General features: G+C 36.6%; 3 protein-coding genes across 3 annotated transcripts; 2 read left to right on the top strand and 1 right to left on the bottom strand.

The window, feature by feature from the left end:
• Positions 1–877: 877 nt before the first annotated feature.
• Positions 878–5,741, bottom strand: LOC131778909 (F-box only protein 47). Its single transcript, XM_066171445.1, has 9 exons — positions 5,643–5,741; positions 4,952–5,381; positions 4,338–4,414; positions 3,699–3,834; positions 2,957–3,184; positions 2,548–2,709; positions 2,111–2,253; positions 1,800–1,983; positions 878–1,146 (listed from the first exon to the last, which is right to left on the bottom strand). Exons 2-9 carry the CDS (start codon positions 5,334–5,336, stop codon positions 1,046–1,048), a joined length of 1,416 nt encoding a protein of 471 aa, XP_066027542.1. The 5' UTR covers positions 5,337–5,381; positions 5,643–5,741; the 3' UTR covers positions 878–1,045.
• Positions 5,742–5,958: 217 nt separating this feature from the next.
• LOC131778882 (NEDD8-conjugating enzyme Ubc12-like) lies at positions 5,959–12,065 on the top strand. Its single transcript, XM_059095358.2, has 8 exons — positions 5,959–6,135; positions 7,458–7,552; positions 8,240–8,278; positions 8,661–8,711; positions 10,097–10,149; positions 10,258–10,321; positions 10,730–10,760; positions 11,066–12,065. The coding sequence occupies exons 1-8, from the start codon at positions 6,036–6,038 to the stop codon at positions 11,176–11,178; spliced, it is 546 nt and encodes a 181-aa protein (XP_058951341.1). The 5' UTR covers positions 5,959–6,035; the 3' UTR covers positions 11,179–12,065.
• A 584-nt stretch (positions 12,066–12,649) lies between these two features.
• Positions 12,650–22,493, top strand: LOC131778854 (branched-chain-amino-acid aminotransferase). The gene is made up of 13 exons (XM_059095325.2): positions 12,650–12,746; positions 13,219–13,251; positions 14,571–14,771; positions 15,590–15,700; positions 16,555–16,674; positions 17,352–17,515; positions 17,828–17,915; positions 18,037–18,091; positions 18,824–18,909; positions 19,416–19,484; positions 20,069–20,140; positions 21,120–21,191; positions 21,688–22,493. Exons 1-13 carry the CDS (start codon positions 12,654–12,656, stop codon positions 21,727–21,729), a joined length of 1,206 nt encoding a protein of 401 aa, XP_058951308.1. The 5' UTR covers positions 12,650–12,653; the 3' UTR covers positions 21,730–22,493.
• The last annotated feature ends 2,559 nt before the right edge of the window (positions 22,494–25,052 follow it).

Genomic DNA, 25,052 nt, shown 5'->3' with positions numbered 1-25,052 from the left:
TGAATAAATTTAATTAAAATTAAGATTGTGAGTTGTTGGATGTCAGGTGTTATAATTGATTGAAAGGTGACAATGAATATACCAATGACTTAGTATACCAAAAGTAAAGTAATAGGAAATTCATGTAAGGAATTAATTTGATCCAGTCATTCATGAAACAGGAGAATTGCAAGAAACTATTGTGTTATAAATTATTTTTTTTCATGAGCTATTGAAACAAATCTGGAAACTTGATTAAACCTGTTTTAGTAGATTTGAACCAACTATTCATAGGGAAATAATTTAGCATAGTGAGGAAATCCGGTCAGTTCCTTTTTTATGCATAATAGTGGTCCTGTTCCACACAAGTATTTTTTTATAATCATAAGTTATTTATCATTGCAAAAATGTATTCAACATGGAAAAAATTGGCAAGAGGATTATTTTGTAAATGCAATTTTATTGTGAAAAGTTAGTTACAATTCTTCACAAATGAATTTTAAAGTGACACCTAAAATGAGTAAAATGTTGCAACAAAATGAATAAAAACATTGGGCACATGTTTAGATTAGTGTTGAAGAGTAACAAACCTTGTGAAAAGTTACTCTTAAGGGAGGGTCTATGAAACTTTTGTGACGAAAAGCTAAATTAAAGAGATGGACTCCAAAAGGCAAATCCCTACAAGTACCGGTACATAAAAAGTAAGTAAAAAAATTCTTTGGCAGGTGACACATTTACTTTCAATAATATTTTATAACCAATACAGGGGTTGTTATTACCTTGTTGTGATTAAAATCACTAATGATTTTTAATTATTACATTTATTGTCTTGAGATTTGAGTAATATTACCAGGATACATTGATAACAAAGGAAAAAAAGCATAAACAAAGTATTTATTAACAATATATTAAACATTTTTTAAGGTATCCATCAATAAATTTTCACAAAAAATGTAAATTTTAATATTTTTAGAGATGCAATGCAATATGTCAAAATCTTTTATAAATTTATTTTTTTCTCAATATGATATTCAAAGGATCTTTAGAACTGTTCTTCTGTGAGGTCTCATTTTACTGTACATTCTTTAAGAAAGATTGCTGCTATTTTAGTTAGGTTGTGTATACTTGCAGCAAAAACCTGTTCTTGCTCTTCTGGGGTAGTAACATCTAGAAATAAAAAACAGAGTCAATTATTGCTAAGTATGATTAATTTTCTTATTGTACTCTGTAATTGTTGTTTAATTGGGTTTCTTTACTTTGTGCAGACTGAAAATATCTTTTCCTTAGCTTCAGAATTTCCTATATTAATTTCCTATATTAATTTCCATGATTACTTTTCTTCTAAACTTTTGGTTTTCAAGACCCCTTATAAGACTCATTAGGTTATCAGGCATGATTATTTTCCTTGCACTGCCTCAGGCTCCCAGAGGGAGGGGCAATCAAAAAGAGGTGGAATAAAGTGAGCAAACAGATCAATATGGGGAGTCCTACAGAAAAAAAAAATTCACAACTAAACTTATTTTTTCCTATATCCACCCTCTAAGTTTTTTCCTGTTCCTCTTTGTTTCCCTGTAATCTACATTATCTCAATTATTTAAGAGTGAAACTGGAGTAAATGATCAAAATCAACTTTTTTACTTAACATTTTTCAATGAATGTACTTGGTTTTGTTTGTTTTTTTTTTTTTAACTTTTTGAGGTAACAATTTATTTCCAATAAATGAACTTGTTTTTGTTTGTTTGTTTGTTTGTTTGAGGGAAGTTGTTTTAAGATTATATTGAAAATGAACATTTGAATGTAATAGTTGTTGTATTAAGTACCTAGGTCTTCTTGGAGTCCCTCTCCAAGGCTTAGTATGTTCTCTTCCCATACATTGAACAAGGATGATGTCAAGGCAGCTTGATCTTTGCTGCTTGGCATGACAGCCAGAACTTGTCTCATGGTGTTTGAAAAGCACTGAATACCATTCCCTTTGCCATACATCATGTCATCTTGTCCTAAAACCTGTGATATTTAGAATACAAGAAATACAGAGTACTGTAGTCCAAGTTTGCAAACAACATCCATACAACAAACCTATTTAAACGTGTTACAGAATCACTTCTTTGACTAAATACCATGGAAACATTACCTGACCAAGGTAGTAACCTAAGTATGATAATTCATGGACTCTCCCATTCATAGCTTTATTTCCTAGCACTTCAAAGCAAACTGATTCTCCACACAGTTTTAGCAGCTTGGCGATATTTTCCAAGCACCAGTCAGACGGCGTACCTGAAGTTAAAGAAAACAGAAAGGGGCATTAATTTGTTTAAAGAAAGGCAGCTTCAACGCAACGCTATGCGATTGAATTCATTTTTATACTACTGCTCAGTCCAAAGGCTTTAACGCGGTGAGATATCAAATTCGATTGACGGTTATCCCAAAGAGAAAAAAAACGGAAAGTAGATGTTGATCAATTGGTGTGAGGCGTACCTCAAAGGTTACACTAAATCAAGCCGCGCCTATAGCATATGTTTCAAATTCCATTCACTTACAGACATGTACTGTACTGTTAAAAGCAAATACCGGTTAATTCCTCGAACACGCTGATAAAATCATCTTCGTTCCAGTCCTTGCTGTCACAATACACATGTAAGATCTTGAGGGCGTCTGCAAGGTCCATTAGTTCGGCGTCTTCAACGCCAAAATAAGTTGGACAACTTTGTAACACATTCCAGGCGACAGTTCCTGCAAATTATAAGTCCACATGTTAAAACCAGGTAAGACAAAGTATGGTTGTCGTTATGGTTCCTGCAAATTATAAGTCCACATGTTAAAACCAGGTAAGACAAAGTATGGTTGTCGTAGGAAAATTTCATGCGTTTGGTAAAATCATAAGCGACGGAACAATAGGTAGGCCCTGAGGAGCCAATTTTTAGTCAGAGATTTTTGGATCGTCATCAGTGAATATTAAGACAGTTTAATAAATACTTACCGTTTTCATCATTGACGGGTCCGTATAGAATGTAAATTAGTCGGGCTTGGAAAACAAGGGGCCATGGTTTTAGTATTTTGCAAAGCCAGAATCCTCTCTCGGTGTGATCGCTAGCCTTGTCCAAGAATATCTCTCGACAGAATACTCTTATGTATCTCTCGTACCATGGTTGTGATCCTGGCTGGGAGCGAAGCACCTGCCTAATTCTGTCATCCAAACATGAGGCACCTTTAAAAGATTATGAAGTCAAATAAAATGCAGGTGTGTGCGTGAGAAGAGGAACGCCCAGGTGCTGCACTGCCTTGGACTCTACATCCAGCAGTACAGGCACGAGCCCTGGGTTCTATGTTAACAAAATTCAAACAGAGCCGGGAGGAGTGACCTAGAGGGAGGAGGCAGGAAATTATGCTTTTGGACACTGACGCTTTGGAACTCACCGTGGGTGCTTGTTACAGTTTGATAAACGTTAACGAAGAATGCAAATTTTCTAAAGCAAGTAATCTAAGCGTTGGCTCGCTTGAGCATAAAACGAAGTGAATATCTTCACTTCAAAGTTATTCATTTTTTATCCTCGATAACTAGGAACCCAACGTTTTCAGATACCTTATCCGATTTTTGCCAACCCCATCTAATCCACCAAAGCTAAACAGTAGTCAGTTAGTCTCCTGTTTACCGGAACAGTTCAACGGAATTTTAAGTCGGTTCGTCTGTCTGTGTCTTTCTTTTTTAAGCCGGTTTATACCTTTGATAGCAAGATAGGCTTTAAACTTCTCATCATCCTCCCATCCTGCAACAAAGGAGTGAAGAAACTTTCCGTAACAGCTGTAGGCGGTATCACTTCCAAGGGTGGTGCAGATCTTTGAGTGTGTGTCTTTGAGCTGCAGACGGTCAAATAAGTTTGGGTGTTATTGTAAATGTCCTTACATGATTTCATGATATCGGAATCGCAAAATTTGTCGTAGAGAACTGAGTTGTTAAACGCACGATGACTTAGAGAGGGAAATCTCATTAGAGAGGAAAATCTCCGGGAAATCTCATATCAAGCTCATGTATCCTGCTTACTTTCCCTCGGTCAGTGAACCACCAGATATCAGAATACCATGTGATTATTTGCCTAGCTCAAGTTTTTGTAAGGATTTCTGTCAGTATCACATTTTAACACTTGTTTAACTAGGCATGTCTAGAAAATAATGCTTAAATACACAGCCCATTAGAACTGGTTTAGAATTAAATGCTAGTCCTTGGATGATGGGACCTAAAGTCGGTTGCGATGAAACAGCGACATGAGAAAAGGGAAAGTAAGAATTATTGATCTTAACTGGATTCTATCATCATTTATGACGGGTAAGTTATAGGAACGCGGTATAACTTGATTTCATACCTTATCCAAAACTACTCCGACTTCCTTTAACCTCTCTTTAGTGGAGAAGAGGCAGGTTGCCCTTTTAAGTAATATCCCTGTAAAAAATATAATTTTACGGCTGAGTTAAAGTGATTAATTTTTTGGCAAATTACCACTGAGATTGCGAAAATCTGAAATAGCCTCCCAATTTTACTCCTAACACTCTCACTTTCCCCCCCTCTTCCCCGTACAATATTGCACTTTTTTTCTGATTGTACAACATTGAATGGTTGAAGGTGGGTACGGTAGCAAACTTTAGTAAATTTTTGTAATTTTATTTCCTAAAACTTCTTAAAAAGTCTTTGCGTGAATGTTATGCGTTAATTACGAGCGGATTGTACCCTGATATTCAATCGATCCGAAGTCATCCGCCTTACTTCTGTTGAGCGAGTGACTTTGGACTGTCTAAGAATCAGGCTATACTTGGGTCTGGATAAACCACTTTGTTTTGTTTAAATAAATTGTACTTCCCTTTTAGTTTAAAGAATGGCAGCGCATAATTTAAAAACGCTTGTATAATACATTTTAGAGAGGATGATAGTGGAATTATAGGCTATTCCAATACTGAAATATGATGCAGTTGTAAGTCTCACCAAGGTCTTTAAAGTGGTTCCAGCAGTACTCCGTTTTCGCGTTTATGAAAAGCTCGGATGATTCCTGTTCATTCTTGAATTGGATATTTGGAACAATGGCGTGTAAAGCGTCTTTGCTGTGGATATAGTTCACAACCTCGTCCGTAAGAAGTCTCGATGTCAAGGAAAGTTGCCCGAGATCGGAAAGTGGAGTGAAGCCAAATATTCTAAAGCGCATTTCTCGGGGTAGTAAAGCAAACAGACCAAAAGGACTTCTTGTATGCATGGACTGCTTTTGGTTTATGTCATTTAATGCAGCTTTTGCCGACTTCAGTGCTCCATGCCTACTGAATTTGTTTTTCTTCACACTTCTCATGTAATGATACATTGTAACTGATCGAGACATGATCTTTCCGCGCAAAGAGATTTCTCTGCACCAAATGCTGGTAGCCTGAAAATAGACGTTGACGTTTCGAAAGATCAGAAGAAATGATTAGTGCAAAATAACATAGAATGAATTTCGTAAAAAGCGATTAAAAAAAACATAGCTTTAAGTTTTTAATGCGTACTGTGAAATGGCTTCCAAACTGAACCGAATTTTGAAATGACTTCCACTTGTTTGGCTAACCAGAAAAACCTTTGAAAACTTACTTAAATTCGTAAGAAATAAAAGAATTGACTTGATTACTTTCCTTTTATCGAGACTACTTACCTGAAAGAGTGCAGCCCGAAGCAAAGACGAAAGAGGTTGATCTAAAGGTGTCAGAAAACTTGTCTCCCATGTCTCCCTTTCCCTGTGGATATTACTACGCGCGAAGTTCGCGCGAAGTTATCAAAAAGCGCGCCTTTTTTGGTAACCGCGTCGCGCAACAGTGAAGGACTGGAGACAAGTAATTTCAGTCAATTTCAGTCAATAATTGCTCGGCTTTTCCCTCCATACTTCCGAACACTCGGCGAGAGTTCTCCGTGAATTCTGAACCAATCAGATTATGTGAGCCGGCGCCGAAGCAAAATTTTCGCTGAGTCTTCGCGGCTCTTTCCTCGATTACATTCGAGCACATAAAGGGAAGTTGGTGATTTCTTCGGTCTGTATTATATTAGAGCCATGATCAAGCTTTTCTCTTTGAAGCAACAAAAGAAGGAAGGAGAAGGTGCAAAGACAGGGACGAAGAGGGCTTCTGCGGCGCAACTAAGGATAACGAAAGGTGTGTTACGGTGTGGTTTTCTTGTAGAAGAAGCTTAGTCATTGTGCTGCCATTGCATCATGTATCTTATCCGTTTAATGGTACGTTTTGTGATCTGTTTTGTTATTGTATAAGTATATCCTTGAAGACTTAAGGAATGAACAGCGAGAAATAGCCCATTGTAATTCTTGCCGTATTAGCCATGCTCACTACTTGTTTCGTCCTGAAGTCAATCCTGACAGTTTTGAGTTTCTCCTAGAGTCTCTTCTGAAGTAATCTTTTTGTTATTTGTGCGAAAATAAAGCCTGATTTCTGGTACATTTTCACGTTTTCACCGTGTTGCCACATTGGCCTCTTAAACCGTAAATAGGATTCTGTATATTGTCCAATTTCGCCCTCAAAAACGCCGTCAACATGAAAGACATCCAGTGTGGAATTTGTTTTGTTTACAGGCCCAAGAGGTAGATACTCGTGAATTCACCGAAATCATTAAATTTCATGAGACATGGATAAGCTTGATTGATACGTCGGTCTCGAGTTACGATTAATTACCGCTACAATACCTCATTGTTCTTGTTCAGGGTTGGTTTTTAAAACATTGTTTGTATCTCAAGAGCTTGGTGGACAAATCGCTATCACTTTATCTCTGTCTATAGTGAAGTAGAGACTCAAAGTCCACTTTTAATTAAGGTGATAAGGGTTAGGGCTGTTGCAGGTCTGCTCTTTAAGATCTTTGTATCCCAGATGGACAGAAATTTAGATTTTTGTACAAGGAAATTTGATAATTTTTGAGGAACAGGTTGAAAGTGCCACAGAAATGCCTCCTTCAATAGTTTTTGGATCAAGTGAAGGAAGGAAGTTGTTATTAAATATGATGGAAACACATAGGTCTCAGGAATAATGCATGAAATGCAGAACTAAGTACCATTTTGGAATGCCCTGGTCAGGGTTACTGTGCAGTATTTTTGGCTTTGACATTTTCCTCTTGCAGTGCTGTGTTCTCTTTATGGGTATGTAGGCTACACATACCACAGGGACACCTTTTGAAATTCTAAAAGGTCATCATAAATCTGATCATAAATTCTGAAATTGAATACTGGGGTTTTTCTTCTCTCTGGGTGCTTAGTCTGGAAGTTGTTTAGTTTAATTTTTTTATTGTCTCTCATAGAGGGAGGGTTTATCACTTACATGATATATTCAAGAAGTTTGTCAGACACTCCTTTTCAAATTTCCCAGAAGAACTACCAAGGCAATACCACTAATCTCTTCATATAACCAAAACAATATTTTTTTGCCACCTAAAGTTTGTATTGTTGTTGCAAGCAAAATGTGTTATATTTCAGATGTACGGGATCTTGAGCTACCAAAAACATGTCAGATAGAATTTCCTGATCCAGACGATCTTCTAAATTTCAAGCTCAATATTTCACCAGATGAGGTACTATAATCATTTAGAGACTATCCTAGTCTTTTACTAATATCTAAGTAGTTGCCTTAAACAGGCTTTGTAAGTCACAGTTCTTTGTTGTTGCAGTAAAAGCTTATTACCAGAATACATGAAGAAAATGTTTGTTGAAGTAGTGTGTAAATGTTTCTTTTTAAAATTTGTTCAAACATTTGTACTCCCTTACAAAACTTTTCATCAGACATGTGCAATTTTTAGTCAGACATTGTTCTGTGACTGACTTGCCCATGGATGATGCACCACAATTTCTTAAGAAACCAATAACTTTGTTCATTTGCTTGAAAAAATTTAAGCCCCAGCATTCAAACTGATTTCTCATTTTTCTTAAGTCATCATAAGTTTCAATGATAATAACCAATATAAGTTTTTTGATGTGGGATATTGATCAAATGAAGCCTTTAAGTGCTACTGTGGTTCTTTCTTTATTCACTCCGAGCTTTCGCCGTTCTACGGCATCATCATCATCATCATCATCATCCCTGATGATGCTGTAGAACAGCGAAAGCTTGGTGTGAATAAAGAAAGAACCACAGTAGCACTTAAAGGCTTCATTTGATCAATATCCCACATCATTACGACATGCTACTAAAGGACACGTTCAAATGTTTAGTTAAGTTTTTTGAATTTAGTGCTGCTTTTAATTTAATTTTTAACTTCCAGGGATTTTACAGAAATGGAAGATTTATCTTTAGTTTTAAGGTGAGTTACTCCCTTTATAAGATCTTAGAAAGACAGAGGAAACTATCTTGAAAACTTGTAGTGGTGACAACGTGCATTAGGTAGTTGAAAATGCATTCAGCCAGCTCTCAGGGACTCATTGCTGTCTTTTGAAATTTTTAGCAGCTCATTTGAAGTTCTTTTACTGTCATTTTCATTTTGTTGTAATTTGACACGTCTTTCGACTTTAAATCCTAAAGATACATTTGCTAGATTTTGAAGCCACTGAACACTTTCTGGGATCCCACAGTGACCATGCATCATATTGGTTAGTAAGTCTCAACATTTTTCATGAATGTTGATGACTTGCCCCTTCACATCTAATTATCCCTTTATCAATACCAGTCTGTTTAATTTGTAAAAGGTTGGTCCAGGATATCCTCATGATGCTCCAAAAGTCAAGTGTGAAACAAAAGTGAGTTTCTAGTTTAAGAGCACCTGCCATTTGTTGAGTTACTTTTTTCATTTAAAAAAAAAAACAACTGTTACAACAACTCTATGTTAGCATATCAAGTGGTATATTGCTTGCACCAATCAGATGGCTACTTTCAGGCATGATCACAGAAAAACTATTTTGACTACCATGTTAAATATCCATTTTTTTGCTATAATTTTAAAAGTTCTCCATGAATTACATCTTGTGTTTAAGCTGTATTTTCCCAATACAATTATGTGTCTACTTGTCACTATGAAATAGACTTTATCAGATGAAATACCATTTTCTGATAAACAACATAGATTTAATGTCTTAATCCAACCCCACTGAAAAAATTCACATGAAACTAAATGCTACTGTTAGTCAATTTTTCATGCAATTCTCACATGCGTAGACAATTTTTAACAATCAAATTAGCTTTTAGCTACCTTGGACTTTACAAGTCAATTCCTTGTAAACAACCTGCTTTTTATCACATATTCGGCAAACATGGAGCAAAGTCCAGATGGGCAACAACCACCTGCATAATATCTTTGCATGGGCTGTGAAGGAGACTACAGGAACCATGGCACTAATGCAGTTTATTTGTGCAATTTTTCAGACACCAGTGGCAATAAGCCAAAAAATATGTCTGAGTTTATTTCAGATAAACTTGATGGTTTTTTGCTCTCCATTGAACAAATTTTCATTGGAACATTTTGAAAGTAAATGCCCTTTTTCTTTTACAAAAGTGAAAACATCATTTCCTTAGTGTTCCCTTTCAAACCACTGATACGAAAAAAGAACAAAAACTCTTGCATGTGTAGCATGCCTGAGTTTTAAACTATGTGGCCAGACATTTCAGTTTAAAAGTGGGTAAGATTTTTCATGATATTTTGTCTATATTCCTGAAAATCAAAACAGAACAGCAGAAACAACTCAGGAACTTGATGATCCAGCAGGATCAGTTCTATTTGAAACAGATGACTACGTTGAGTTCATTATTAATGACATTTACCTTCACTACTCTTGGTTGTCGCCATAAACCTAGTAACCTCAAAGGTCTAAGTTCTTGCATTAGTGTTGCTTTGTGCAACTTTTCTATCCATGATTATACATGATAAAATGTGTTCAAGTAGAATCAAAGAGTTTATGAGATACCACAATAAGGCCTTTGTAAAGGAGTTCTAAAGGAAAAGAAAAGAAAAACCAATAATGGCAGTATTAGCAGCAATGGCATTGAAGTTGTTATTTGTGGACAAGATTTGCTCTTAATTACTAATTTCCAGTTTGGTTGGTTGAAACGGTTGGACTCCTCTCCTCAAAATATTTCAGGTGTTCATGGTATTTGGATTTTGAAAGTAATTTGACTCCCTTTTTTTCAGGTTTATCATCCTAACATTGATCTAGAAGGAAATGTCTGTTTGAACATCTTGAGGTAAGTATAGATAAATGATGATTACTGATATTATATGTTCTTTCATTTCCTTTAAAATTACTTCATGATGCAAAATCCTTAAGCTTCCAATATCTTTTGTATTTGCAGAGAGGACTGGAAACCTGTTCTTACAATAAATGCAATAATAATTGGATTACAATATCTGTTTTTGGTGAGTGCTCGTAATAAACCCTATGAGGTGAATTTTTTAGTCATTTGATCATTCTGTCAGTGGGTGACTTTGTATTTTTGGTATTGTTCAAAATAACCAATCAGGACTCAATCTTGGAGCCCCTAGCTCGAAGGTCCTGGTAAATTAACAGGCTTTTAAAGCTCCCCTCTTTCCAATCAAGACAGGATTTTCAAAAGTTTTAAAAATTATACTATAAAACTCTCAGCTAAAGAAACAAAGTAGACTGGCTAGGGTGCCATAAGTTGCTTCTCTATTCTTTAATTTTTGCTTTTCAAAGTATGGCTTCAGGCTGTCAAGTTAGTGGGACTTTCAAAAAATGGGCCTCTTTGGATGTCTCCTTTAAGGTGTGAGCCAATAACATAACTTGACTTGTCTCTTTGATTGCAGGAACCAAATCCAGAGGATCCTCTTAACAAAGGTTAATACTTCCTTTGTTTATTTTCAAGAGGAGATTTGACATCTTCAGATTTACCCTTTGCAGAATTAGAAGTTCCAAAACCACCATCATAATTGGGTGGTGCATATAAGTAGAAGTTGATGGTGAAGTTTTCACTTCCCCCAACTCTAGGTGTTGGGCCAGGAAACAAAGTTATATTGTTGAAGGATGTAGACCAGTCTTGAGGAATTAGTTTTGTTGAAGCTCTTGAAAAAAATATTTATAGAAGTCAATAAGTTTGCTGTGTACTAGCCTCATTCCTTCACTGTGTCTTTCCTTTGCCACAGATGCTGCTGAAGTTCTTCGAAGTAACAGGCGGTTGTTTGAACAGAATGTGGGGAAATCCATGAGAGGAGGATATGTAGGAAGTGTCTACTTTGAACGTTGCCTCGTAAAGTGATGCCTTCATTGGACACTCCAGAGAGCTTACCCTCTATTTATTAACACTTAAAACTGTTGCAGTGCAAATTTGCTAAAATCAAAGCCAAAGAGGAGTTTGGTACCAGGCACTTTTGAACAATTCAAGGGACACTGGGCACAGATGGAGGACTTTAAAGTTACTATAAACAAATCTTAGACCCTTAATTTTCCAGATCAAGATTTGTTTTGCTTTATCCTCCTTTTAGCCCAAGCTTTTAACCTTCTTTTTCTATTGAATGTTACCATTTTCTTTCTATGGAAATAATCACGTTTCAAAGTTAACGTAGTTGACTGGAAACCCCTAGTTCTTTACTCTATCTGAAATTATCTGGAGGCAAACTTCAACTCCTGTGGTTGATAGCATTTCCTAAGTTTCTCCCAAATTAAGCAGGACAGAATTCAGAGAAACTGTTGCCCTGCTATAATCATTGAAAAGTACAGCTTAGTAGCTCAAGTATGAATGAATAATTGTGAGGGTTTTCTCAGAAAAATAATAGAGGAAATACCATCTACTAATCTGTGGTTTGAGTCTTTAGGTGTAAGGTTGTTTTATAAAGTTCCTGAAATGCAGTGCTAGATTTCTTATTTTTTTTGCCTGACTAAGAAAATAATTTTCTTCTAGTCTTTATCTATAAAAATACACTTGATTAGATTATGAAGCTGAATTTAGGAGACAAGGAATGGTCATTGATTTTATTGTGCTTTAGCAGTCTTGTATCTCATTGTTTGAAAGTGTTTCAGTTCTCAGCTTCAATTGTCTGCTGTAAATGCTACATAGGGAGGGAATATCACTGTACTGATATGTGAAATCTAGAATAGACATTTTTTGTACAGTTGTGTATAAAATAAACATAGTATGCTGTGTAAGCAGGCGTTTGATTTGTGATAATGCTATTTTTATTTAGGTGGTTTGTAAGGTTCCTGAACTTTATTTAAAACTCTGGACTTTGGAATTAAGGACAAAAAATGATGATAATTTGACGCAAAAGATAACATCCTAAAATCGTTTTCCTCGTTCAGGCGAGGTAGCTGCAGAACTATATGAATTTATTCTGTTTGGACGCTTGTAGGGCTTTCCGTCTGATGTGTGTAGGTTTTTTCCAACCAAAGAAACGCAAAGACTTTGTACCGTAATCATCTTGGACAGGGGACGACTCAGAAGGAAAACTAGACTCATATTCGTTCTCCCCCTCCCAGGTTATCTCTACATCTTCAAGTCTCTATTGGGCCCCTGGAGGATTTGCCAGAACTATTACAGTATATGCGCAGGGTTACAGTAGCGGGTTAAAACAAAAAGGAAAAAGTTAGTCGCGAACAGAAGCAGCCATTCTGGTAACACCCAATAACCCAACCACACCTCTAACCCGCCCACTAAAATAACCAATCAGGTTGCGACTTGCATACACTAAAACTCGGCCCAGGTGCCCACGTAAACTTAATTTGCATGAAACTAACATGGCGTCACGTTTTACAAAGTTCTGTGTGAATAATTTTCACCTTCAATCCTCTCCATGGAAAGTTGTTAGACGTTTAAGATCACAAATTTTGGTAAGATTCTTTTATGAGTGGTTTGGAGTTTTTCCTGAGTTAGCTACCAGATGTAAAATAACGCGTGGATTGTGACATGACCTTCAATTGAGCTCTCAAGGATTCCTCGCTCCAGTAGAAGATCCTAGTCTTTTTTTCTTTGAGAAAAAGAGCGACAGACAGTTCATTTCATTGCGATAAATCTTCTCTCTAAGAAATCAATTCAAAGTGATAAGATCCTCTCAAATTTGCACTTTTAGGAAACGCTGCTACCGTCAGATCAATATTAATGCTTTTATAATTACATACAGTGGCCAAAGATACTTACAAGGAGCCAATTAGCGTCTGTGTTTGAAATTGACCATCAGGGAATTAAGAGATATCATTAGTTCTTTTAGTTACACAATAAAGCTGAAAATGTTCTGGTATCACTCTAATTTACGGAAGGTTTCAGCTCAGTTTTCCGATCCTCTTTCTTTGATTTTATTTGTAGATTCGAGGCTTGTCCACAGATTCTGATTTTAAGGTATGTTACTCACTATGTGGCATGATGGTCTGTTAGGGGTCATAAGTCCTATCTATTTGATTAATGTCATGTTTTTTAACAATCTCTTTATTTCTGTCTCTTCACCTTTGTAATTTAAGAGTGGCATGCAAATAGAATTAATCAGAAAGTTGGGAAAAAGTTAAAAGGAGACATTAACCCTTTATGCCCGAACATCAGTATCCATATTCTCCATTCTCTTCTTTATACGTTTCCTTTAGTACTGACAAGGAGAATTGGTTTTACAACTGTAGCTTCTTTGGGTGGCGATCATTTCCTTTATTCTCATGATCTCAACAAATGATTTAGCCAAATTACTGTATGGAGAAATTAGATGCTGGTCACTCTCAGAGTTTAAAGGGTTAAACAGACTGTGCAAGTCAGTTAAAAAATCTCCTTTCAGTGGTCCAACAATGTAGCACAACAGTTTTTGATACAAACTATCTACTTAAAAATACTCAGCCTCTTATGTTCCTTTAAAGTAAATAATGAGACTTTTCCATTACTAAAAATCCTCTCTCCCTCCCTTACTTATGTCGTGGTATTTTTATTTATTTTTGCGAGGTGGCATTGTATCACCAAATTTACCAGCTTGTCTTTGCAAGGCTCATTTACTTCCCATATCAGTGTTTTATGTTTTGAAATCAAGGAAATGTGTTCTGCACATAGTATGATAATTACTAGTAATACTGTGTAATGGTTAGAAGAGTAGTTGTAATAATTTTCCTATGATTTTGCTTTTCATCAATTTGTTCTGATTAAGTCTGCCCTTCTTATCTGATTAGCCCTCTTCCCTAGAATGGAGAATGTCATTTTCTCAAATAAATGCCCTTACAGGTGCCCTCCCTGAAATAAGTTCCCATCCACAAGGCCAAATACAGCATCCTCTGGAAGCCTTACAAAATAATAAGTCCCCTTGTGGTTTATGAGAGCATTCATGATACGCTTTCTTTCCTTGAATAAACACCCACACTCTTATAAGGACCCTTCCTTGAATAAACACCCCCACCCACGGGGCCATAATGTAAAACATTTGCTCCTCTCAAAATAGCACTCTTCACCCCTCTTTTCCTTGCTTTCAGTGGGTTTATAAAGAACACCTTTTTCTGTAGCCACTTTGTTTATAACTTTTTGAGCTTCAGCAGGATCAGAACAGAACAACAGTAAGTGCCCCCCCTTAATAAAGCACCCTCTTCCCAATAAGCACCCCTCAAATTTCTAATAATTAAGCACCTGTGCATTTCTTTATGTAAATATGGTTAGTTTCCATGTTTTTAATGTATTATAATTTTTTTTTCAAGTATGATAGGCTTGTAGTTGAACCAACCAAGTCTCCAAAATCCAAATCAGACTATAATACACTGGTCTTTGGTGCAGAGTTTACAGATCACATGCTTAGTATTGAATGGACTGCAGAGAATGGCTGGGCTGATCCAAAAATTAAACCATACCAAAATTTGTCATTACCTCCATCCTGCTCTGTCTTTCACTATGCACTAGAGGTAGGGAAACACAGTTATTTCCTTTAGAACCATTTTTAATTAATTGTGATCTGCTCATTTGGATTTATCCTTTGTGACTGGGTTTGAAGAAACTCAATAATTTACCGGTAGATACAAAACTAAAACCAATCGCAATTTGGTGACACTCGCACACATTTTCCTGCACATGATGTTGCTTAATTGCATGTTTATACCTCGAATTCTCAGTGGTCCCTCACAGTTCTTACCTTTGTTCATATTAAGCATTGTGTTTATTCAATAATTTGTTTTGATTTTGAACCCTAATATGATAAGCGCCCTAACATGATGACTTTGTAATTCAAAATTAACTACATTGTAGTCCTTCATATTAAAGTGCCATTTAACAAATAGATTCCAAGTTGCCGTGCGTCTGTTCAGTAATAGATCACATATGACGTCAAAATGTGGTAAGAACAAAAAAGTGGCACACAAGGCACAGCTGAGTGTGTCACTGATATTCTTACCACGTTTTGACGTCCTCTGTGATCTATTACTGAACAGATGCACAGCAACTTGGAATCTATTTGTTTTACGTAATAAAGAATTAAAGTATACCGAAAAAAAAGTTTTAATGATGACATCATCAATATGTCTTTCCTCCAATAGATCATAAGTGAGAACCAATCAGAATGCGTGCATAACTGAGCTTATTATATAGCAATTAATGGATATAGAAACCGAAGCAAGCTGAATAGACCAAACTCTGTTGATCACAACCTTGTAAACTATCCCAAATGCTTAACCCTCGAGAAACAGTCTAATGGTGAAATAATTGTTTGTTGTCTTTGTTTGGATAGATTTTTGAAGGCATGAAGGCTTACAGGGGGGATGATGACAAGATCAGGTTATTTAGACCCATGGAGAACATGAGAAGAATGAACAGATCAGCTGACAGAGCTTGTCTACCGGTCAGTCATATTTTTGTTTTCAGTTGAGTTCAAAATGATATTTCTGTTCTTTTAAATGAGCTTAACAGAATGATATTTTGAATATTAAGAACAGTTTAACTCTACATGTTACCAGTTGCTTTGAGAGAAGTGGTACTGTAGCAGCAAATCCAGGGAGAGGGCCACGAGGTCTAAACAACAGCCCCCTTTCCTCCTTTTAATGAGACCAATTGGTTTTTGTACTTCTTGTTTGACACTAAAAGACTTGCAGTGACTGGATTGCATGTTTGTAGTCAATATGAAGTGTTCAAATGTTATTTATCTTGATTATTTCTTAGCTTATTAAGTTGGAAATATTTTCTTTGTTTTCTGAATTATGGTTTGGTGTCATTCTTTCCCCCCCCCCCCCTCCCTTGCCTCTCTTTGTAAAAAAATTCCTGGATCTGTCTGTGGATTGAAGTGATTGATGATGAGGATGACTGACTAGGATTTCAATCCATGAGCTCAAACAATTTTGACCTTAAAAATTCCATGATGGACAAACATGGATGTTAGGTAATTTAGTGTTAACAACTGATTTGAGAACATAAATTGGCCATTGTAACGGGTAAAAAAGCTGACATTTTGAGCATTAGCCCTTCATCAGAGTGATAGACAAAGGGTTAATGCTCGAAACATAAGCTTTTTTTACCCTTTATGGTGGCCAATTTACATTTTCAACTCAGTTGTGAACACTAAATTACCTGCTATACTCTCCCACCGACGCAGCACCACGGTTTCTTTAGAAACTTACCTCCTTTAAACATGGATGTTGTTGCTTTAAAATTATCAGAATTTTTCTCACTTGAGAACTGTTGTGTTGCTTCTCATGGCAGGGTTTTGATGGTGAAGAACTTGTCAAGTGTATAAAACATCTTATTAGCATTGAAAGAGAATGGGTGCCTTATTCAAACAAGTGTTCCTTATACATTCGACCAACTCTTATAGCAACACAGGTAAGGTGGACCATTATAATAATTAATATATAGATTTAGCCAAGCCTAAAAGCGGAGCTTGCATATTTTTTTTCCTGCACATCTCAAGGGCACAACGCCTTGCCCTAGCCAGGACTAGAACCCTGGTCGTCTGACTTGGAGCCCAGAACACTGACCACTGGACTACTGGACAAAACCGTAACATTGGTGTGCCTGCAGTACAGTTGACCACGCATGTTAAAAGTAGCACCTTGTATGGTTTTACAGTCATACGGTCGTACATCCAAATTTTTTCAGCTTGATGGGTTACTACTATTTTGTATAATTATGGGGCTACGCTCTGCGAGCCCTGCTTTTAATAATGCTGGTGAAAAATTATAAATAAAACTTGAACTTGGCAGGCTCTGACACCCAAGTCAAGTGATGATAGCAAGCCTTCAAATCACAGTAAAATTCAACTATCATTCTTGGACTTGAACTGTTTTCTATTTTGGTAATTTTCATTAAGTATTCTTCAGCTAAAACCATTTTACTTCTCTATTACTATTTCATTGTATGTCAATTGAGTGAATTGACAGGGAGTGCATCAGCCAATCAGAATGCAGAAGTTGTTCACCGAAGTAACAATTTTCTTATAGCCTGTTTGTAAAGTGGCAAGATTTCTAATCCTTCCTCCATCCTAAATTTTTAATCTTAAGCCCAATCTTGGTGTAAACAAGGCGTCCTCAGCCCTGCTGTATGTCATCTTGTCTCCTGTTGGACCATACTTCAAGACAGGGACATTCAGTCCAGTTGCACTGCTAGCTGATCCTTCTTTTGTCAGAGCCTGGCCTGGAGGTGTTGGAGACTGTAAGATGGGAGGGTATGTATCTTAGAATTTACTCTGTAGAAAACATTATGGCTTGGGAAATATTACTGATAACCCACAATGCAAAGAATTCTTTTCTTCCCTCTCACTGGACAAGAGCATACCATGCAACCTGCTAAGTAATGCTTTCACAAATAATGGTTTAGGAGTTTTGCTTCAAATGATGTTCAGTTCATGGGTAGTTGTGTCCATGTCTTTTTGTGAAAAATAGCAGATTCCTTTCTAAGCTGTTTAAAAATGTTTCTTAACATTTTTAGAAAATACAATCATTTTAGATATAAAATGTTCTGTTTATTTTCATAACAGAAATTATGGTCCTACCATACTTGCTCAAAGACATGCAGAAATGCAAGGCTTACAACAGGTTCTATGGTTGTATGGTGAAGAGCGACAGGTCAGAAAATATAAAATAAGAGAATTCTTTGCATAGAGGAAGAAAATATAATCAGCTGATTATGATTCTAGAAGCACCACTTTTATAGATATTCACAGATCACATATTTTTTTCCTCACAGATTACAGAGGTTGGAACCATGAATATATTTATGTTTTGGATTAATAACGATGGAGGTAAGCATAGGATTTATTATCATTTGATGCATTCCATAAGCCAATAGCTGATCAGTGAATTGTAAATTGCTGCTTACAAACAATAGTCTGATCATGGGTAACACCATCTAACTGTTTTGCAATACAAGTAATTTTATCTCTGCGTGTTACTGTATCTTTGCTGTTCTGTCAGTGGAAAATGGCTAGTCATGTTGCTGACCTAGCTAAGAGTGGTGACCAAAAGCATATAGGATGATACAATAGTTAAATGATAACACAAGGACTTTCAGGTAACTCTTTGAACTCCCAGTGAGTTAAAAGGGTTACAGTAGCGATTAAAATATAACTTCTCCCCATAATATCCATATGTTACCCAGAAAACAGGTAATGAGAACATTCAGATCTATCAGGTAGAGGTTGTTATCTTAATCGCACACCAAATTCTCATAACTTATTTATAAGAAAATGTGTAGCAGACAGAGGGGAGAATTAACAATCAGATCTTGGGAGCTAGAGGGTTAATAGTGTCGCATAGATCACTATATTTTCATTGGTTAATGTCATCCAGTAAATGATCAATGACAGAGAGATGAAAAAAAGCTGAACACAGCATACTTCTAAGACAGTTAAAACAACATTCTAGCCATTCTATAGAAAGGCTTTTTTTTTTTTTAAATTTTCGTTCAAGTGATCACCATTACGAAGTTTATCTCTTTCTTAATCTAGTTTTTTTTCTCATGTTTTTTATTTCAGAGAAGGAACTGATCACCCCACCCCTCAATGGTTTAATTCTTCCTGGAATTACACGGAAATCTTTACTAGAACTGGCCAAAAGCTGGGTAGGAAACCTTTGTTTAATCCTTTAACTCCCAGACCAAATTTGTAATTCTCCTTACTAAGAATCATACAATTGTTATGATGGTAGTTTAGAGAATTCAGTATCAGATCAACTAATTATCCCCAAATTGATAGTTTTATTTATTCTCATCACTTGTATGGTTGATATTGTATTGATATTGTAAGGAGAAATTCTGTCTTGGTCACTCATGAAAGTTGAAGGTTTAAAGAATATATGGAGATGAGGATAGGGAAAGGAACAACAAAGGATATTGTAAGACACCTTTTGTTCTAAAAGAGGTTGTTGATTTGGGCCTGAAAGTAGGTAATACTTTGTGGAAATTGTTATTCACTGAGATTTTATCTAATGGACTTTGAATCGTTTTAAAGTTATGTCATATTGCCTCAATTTTTTTAACTAAACGTTTTCGTGAAATAGGAAATCAACATATTTTTACATTTTAGTATACTTTTTGTAACTAAGTTTGTATTTCCTCTTTTCCCACAGGGAGAATTCAAAGTTGTAGAAAAGGAATTTAATATGGACGATGTTATACAAGCTTCACAAGAAAATAGGGTAAAGAAGTTCACTCTTGACACTACCTAACTAGCCTTTTATAACTGCTTTAGTTCATAAACATTTAGTTATGATGACGTTTTTGTGGAAAAAAGTATAGGCAAAACGCGACAGGCTCTCATTGCAGATGTGATGTTGATTTAAGAATTGGGAAAGAATACAAGTGCTTGTACCCGTGACACCCCCCCCCCCCTTTGTAAGCAAACAACTTGCACAACTTGCAATATTTAGGTGGCGAAAACTGGTGATTACTCTCTGTTTGATTCAGTGTAACACACCCCCCCCTCCCCTTTGAAAACCACGGCTACGCCCTTGGTATATATTTGTAAGTTAATTCAAGTCATCATAAATCTGTTGTTAAGCCACTTTTTGTTTTGAAACTGTCGAGTGGCTCAGTGGAAGAGCGTTGGATCCTGAAATCCGAAGGTCTGACTCACTGGGAGGCTGTAGCATTTTTCCCTTTGTTCCGCGCTCGTGACAAGGTTGAAAACGTCTTTCTCCGTTTCATTACCAAGCTCAAGATTTCTCATCTTTCTTATTTATTTTGCGAAACTTAATGTTATATTTTGTCCACCCTTTCGTAGATAAAGGAAATGTTTGGAGCAGGAACAGCTTGTGTGGTGTGTCCAGTGAACAGAATTCTTTACGAGGGACAGGTAGGAGAATAAGAGAAACATTTGAAATTTGAATTGCAAGACCAGTGTGAACTTTAGGTACCCGGTCACTACGGTGACATGTCAACTCGCCGATGCCTTTGGTCAACTTACCAACAGTCGTACTTGGTCAACTCGCCGACATACCGCTCACTTCGATGGCATCCTCGGTCACTTCGCCGACATCCTGGTGTCGGCGAGTTGGCAAATGGTGAACGCGAGTTGACTAATAGTGTAGGCGAGTTGGTTGTCGGCGAGTTGATATGTCGGCGACGTGATCGGTAACAGTCATATTGGGGCCAAAGTCACTCGTACTTGTCCAACACACTTTTTGATATTATTCAGCAAACGAAATAAAGTGAAGTATTGAAACGAAGGTAACAATTGGAGCGAAATATACATTTGAAGCAGAGGTAACAATTGGCACGAAATGAACATTTGAGGCACTTGCTAAAATAAAATAAGAAATAACAAGTTACCACAATTATACGCAAAGAAATCGTCAAATGAAAAAGAAAAATTAAGGACAACAAAATACACTTACAAACGTTGTACGAGATCCTGGCTGGCTAAAGATAATAAAAAATGATTAAGAAAACGATGGCACGGTGCAAGTCAAACGATAAAGCCGAACGAATAAAAGTTTCGGCTAAGAACTTATACGAATGACACAAACGAAGAAAAATTATGCACAAAAAAAAGTATTAGAACATCAATGAAAGTAATGGACGTGAAAACAAAAGAACTTAATGAAAAAGCGACAAAGGCGAAAAACGAATAGCGTAAAAATAAAGTCCAAATAATTTTGGCGGCAGCAAGTCAGAACAGTCGAAACTACTTGCACAGTTCAAACGGTGGTGCCCATTGATGGTTTCTTTCCAATAACCTGTCTGGCACTTCTCCCATTTTGTCCCTCATTTTACAGATGCTCTTTTTCTTGAGGGACTTATTCGTCCTTGTAATTCTCTATGTCGTTGTTTAGAATATCATGATTCCCACCATGGAAAACTTGGAAGTCACTAAGAGATTTTACGACGAACTAACTGCGATACAGGTATGTTTATGGTTAACGGGGTACGTTTCACGGACTTGAAAATTGTTGGATATTGCCACGATACTGTTTTATGAAATCGAACGACAAGGTGACGTTGTTTTTCCAAGAAAATCAGTTCTTTCTGTCTGTTCATTTACGCTGTTTGTTACTTGCTGAAAGCATAGATTTATTAGTGGAGAGGAATGGTGTGACGGGAAATTTTTAGGACTCGTTTTTGAAATTATTAATTCAGGTGGACAAGGACATTTGACGTTTTTTTAGGGAAACGTCTGGGAATTTCAAAAACGTATAACGGTAGCAACCATGTGGTACGGAATTTCTCGTGCCAGACTCTTCACAAACCCTGTCGCAGGCTCGCTTCTTTAGCCGGCACGAAAAATCGCGGCTTTAGCGATTGAAAAGACAAATTTATACCAGACACAAAGGGGTTTTTCTTAGCGTCATCTTCTTAACAAGTGCTACCCTGATATCATTATCTTCATGTTTTATCTTTCAGTATGGTCGCAATCCTTCTCCTTGGAGCGAATTTGTGGATTAAATACTGAAAAATTAGCGGGCGCTAGCGGGTGCGTGGCCAGTAAAAGTTGATCTCCTTGCGCGTGCCTTACGTTTGACCTCTGCGATGCAGTTTTTTCAAGTGCGCTTTCCCGCGCTTGACACTGATACGTGAACGGAAATTAAATAGCTAGACTCTTTTTTTCTCATTTTGCTGTAGCTTAGAAGTGCTTCAAGAAAAATACGTTTTAATGAACTGGTCAAGCGAGAACTCTTAACTTTTTTCATGAAAAATACAAGCACTATCGGGTCGCCATTGCATTCAAATTGAATCTTTCAGTCGTGCTCTGAAGCATGATTGCTGGAAAGACCTTCTTTCAGAGGCTGAAACCTCGTTTAAATGTCACAGGGTGTATCTGTGATTTTAGATTGCAGGTAATAATTTCAGAGAGATCTTACTACTTATTTGAGCTGACGAGCAAATTTAAGTTATTAAGGCTTTTGGTTTGCTTAAAGCAACGTGCAATAAAATATTTTTGTTAAGGTGGAGTGCGATGGGATTGTTAAACCACATCGTAATGTTTTTATTATTTTATCATTTTTCGACAAGGAAGTCGTAATTTTTTAACTTCTATAGGTTTAAAGAAACAGTGTACACCTTATTTAGAGGTGAAAACAGGTTTTTTTTTCTTTTCCTTTATATGCTAATGACTCGATCGCACTCTATGTAGTAGTATGACATTTTATTTATCCAAACATTGGTGTACTTTAATAAACTGTAGTGGCTTCGTTTGATAATTAGCGTCTGCCATGTCAATACTTTCCTTTCTCCCCTTCTGTAAGAAAGTGTGTTGGTGGAGGGGGGGAGGGGGGAGGGGTTAAATATTCCATCGAGAACTTTGCAAGATAGAGAGTTTGTGTGTGGATTCTTAGACCCTTTCTTTTTTTTCTCTCTCTTTTTTAGACGAAACCCGGTTATTTTGATACCCTAATTTAGACAAAAGAAAAATTGGTATAGTGTGGAAGATCGACTTCATTCTATTAAGTGTATCATACTCAAATAAATCATTTTAGTTAGGATTAAAAACGTAATTGCCAATTGCCACACATCAGGCCGCTTATCGTTGACGCCAACACTTTTTTAACCTTTAACTCCGATGAGTGACTACGACAGTATCAGTACAATATGATTAAGCAGACAAGAGACGAGAATAAAGAAAAATATCAGTTAGGGGATTATTTATTGATCCAATACCAAATTCCCCAATCTTACATCTTAAGAATTGTATGGGAATCAGTAAGGAGAATGACTTGTTAGATCTTGGAAGTGCAAGAGTTACAGAATTCCACTTTAAAAGAAACTCAGTTAAAAGGCAGATTTTTCTACCCAATTAAAAGATAACATCTCGAAAACTTTACCCTGCTTCTGACTTGTCGCTAAGCTCTTCCTTAAGGGCTTCTTCCTTTTCCTTTTTCCTGAGGAATCGAATCTGACTCGTGTCCAGTCGTCTCTCTGTTGACAACCTTTTAAATGCTCCCTAACCCCCCCCCCCCGCTCTTTCCCCCATGGGATCAAGACTTGTCTTTACTCTGAGGGCCCCGACTCCAACATATGTAATCTCCGATGCCAACCGGTCAACCTGGGCAAACACTTAGAAGGCTTTTGTTCAAAATGGGTTGGCAAAACTTCGTGATTGATTACTCCTTGATTTAATTGACACTCGCCTCGCCATTATACACGCAACGTTGCGTGTGAATCTTTACAAGGCTATTTGTTTCAACAGCTGATTTAAAGATCGGCGGTAATCTATTGTTTTGCGTCATAGGAAGCACCTAAGATACTTTGGTTTCATCAGCCAAGTTGATGGTGTAAATTGACCACCGAGGTTGAAGAGTTTCTAAGCTGACGTTTCGATCGTTAGCCCTTCGTCAGATCGATTGGGAGAATTGTGGATAATGTTGTGATAATGTTTGGGACAATTATTCGAGACAGTAAAAAAAGAAACCAGAAAAGCTGAAGTACGTAATATTTCATTTATTTTCTGGGGAAAAACTAATTACACATAAAATAGGTTCTTGAGTCTCAAGAGCGGCATAGATTAAGGTAAATTTACAACAATTCCCACGGTCAGCCCGTATGCTCTCCCTTGAAATTACTACTACACCCGTGTAGTTACTCAATCAAGAGAGCTCAAATCCAACGCGAAGGTAATGACGAATAATTTCTAGAAACTGCCTTGACTTTGCATTTTAGATTGGTTCCTTTAAAGCGTTTGCCCATTGTACATAATCCGTCATCTCTATCATTGTACGAACTCAGTAGTTAAAAACTTGTTCGTTAAAAATGACGCATTTCATTTCCGATAGATTAAAAAAAAGGTGTATTGAAATCGGCAAAATCAGTTAAAAAACAAAACGTTTAAGTTTGATCTGAATACATTATGAATCACAAAGAACTGTTTCTAATGATCGCAACAAAGTATACTCCCCCGACTCGAACTACGCGGCAAGTCGAACCAAAATCTATTAATTTCAATTACATAGTCTGCATAACAATTGTTATCACGTTGCTCTCCAAGCCTAGGCTCTCGGTCCATACGACCAAGCGTAAAGTGGGTACGGGAAAAAATGCGCGCGTCAGGCAAACGAAAAAATAACGCTTGTTCTGCTGACTATCCCCTGGGTTTCCTTGATACAATTACAATCATCTTTTCCTTATCTAGTCCCAACCAGTTCTAGTTACCCTTTGGGATATTATTCTTTATTTTTTCAAGAATCTCAGCTTCGATCAGTTGAATCAAGTTTATAAATCCTACCTAACAGTCACAACAAACGTTACAGTACTGTAGTCTTAAGCAGAAAGTTATTCCAAGCATTCGTGTTTCTCTCATTTTTTTCTGTGGCGCTACTTAGAGCATATTCGACCTACAATGCAAGGTATCCGCACATAGCTTTGCTTTACTCTCCTTTTCAAAAATTCCCCATTTTCAACCGACTTTGTTACCCCGTGATTAGACTCGATTAAAATACCCGAAAATATCGACAAATGTAAGACAGTGAACACCATTTTTTATTCATTTTTCGCTAGACAATTGTTCACAACTCCCGATATCGTTAACTCTCAATTACGGGCAGCTGAGCTCCCAGTAAACAGAAGTCGACTGCAATAGGATAATTTAATTTATGTAAATTATGTAATTTAATGTAATTTATGTAAAGGACTTTACTATTAGAAGGTGCTTAAATTTAAATCAAAATATACATTTGATGGAAATCTTTCTCAGAAAATCTTAATTTTAGAGGTAGCAAACTATTGATAATGACAGTAAGAATAGAGAAGTGAAGCAAAATACGAAATAATTCTTT

This window comes from Pocillopora verrucosa, chromosome 8 (assembly GCF_036669915.1).
Source record: "Pocillopora verrucosa isolate sample1 chromosome 8, ASM3666991v2, whole genome shotgun sequence".
NCBI classification, from domain to species: domain Eukaryota; kingdom Metazoa; phylum Cnidaria; class Anthozoa; order Scleractinia; family Pocilloporidae; genus Pocillopora; species Pocillopora verrucosa.
Note: the sequence above shows the minus strand (reverse complement) of the source record. Positions and strands in the feature narration are given on the sequence as shown.

Bases quoted from the DNA above. Each gene is read 5' to 3' on its own strand.
- LOC131778909 (XM_066171445.1), bottom strand. From the start codon at position 5,336: ATGTCTCGATCAGTTACAATGTATCATTACATGAGAAGTGTGAAGAAA. The intron at 3,185-3,698 runs GTATAAACCGGC...AATCTTTTAAAG, and splicing joins AGCCTATCTTGCTATCAAAG to GTGCCTCATGTTTGGATGAC. The intron at 1,984-2,110 runs GTAATGTTTCCA...TAAATATCACAG, and splicing joins TAGGTTACTACCTTGGTCAG to GTTTTAGGACAAGATGACAT.
- LOC131778882 (XM_059095358.2), top strand. From the start codon at position 6,036: ATGATCAAGCTTTTCTCTTTGAAGCAACAAAAGAAGGAAGGAGAAGGT. The intron at 8,279-8,660 runs GTGAGTTACTCC...AATTTGTAAAAG, and splicing joins GATTTATCTTTAGTTTTAAG to GTTGGTCCAGGATATCCTCA. The intron at 10,761-11,065 runs GTTAATACTTCC...CCTTTGCCACAG, and splicing joins AGAGGATCCTCTTAACAAAG to ATGCTGCTGAAGTTCTTCGA.
- LOC131778854 (XM_059095325.2), top strand. From the start codon at position 12,654: ATGGCGTCACGTTTTACAAAGTTCTGTGTGAATAATTTTCACCTTCAA. The intron at 12,747-13,218 runs GTAAGATTCTTT...TTTTATTTGTAG, and splicing joins GTTTAAGATCACAAATTTTG to ATTCGAGGCTTGTCCACAGA. The intron at 18,092-18,823 runs GTAAGCATAGGA...TTTTTATTTCAG, and splicing joins TTGGATTAATAACGATGGAG to AGAAGGAACTGATCACCCCA.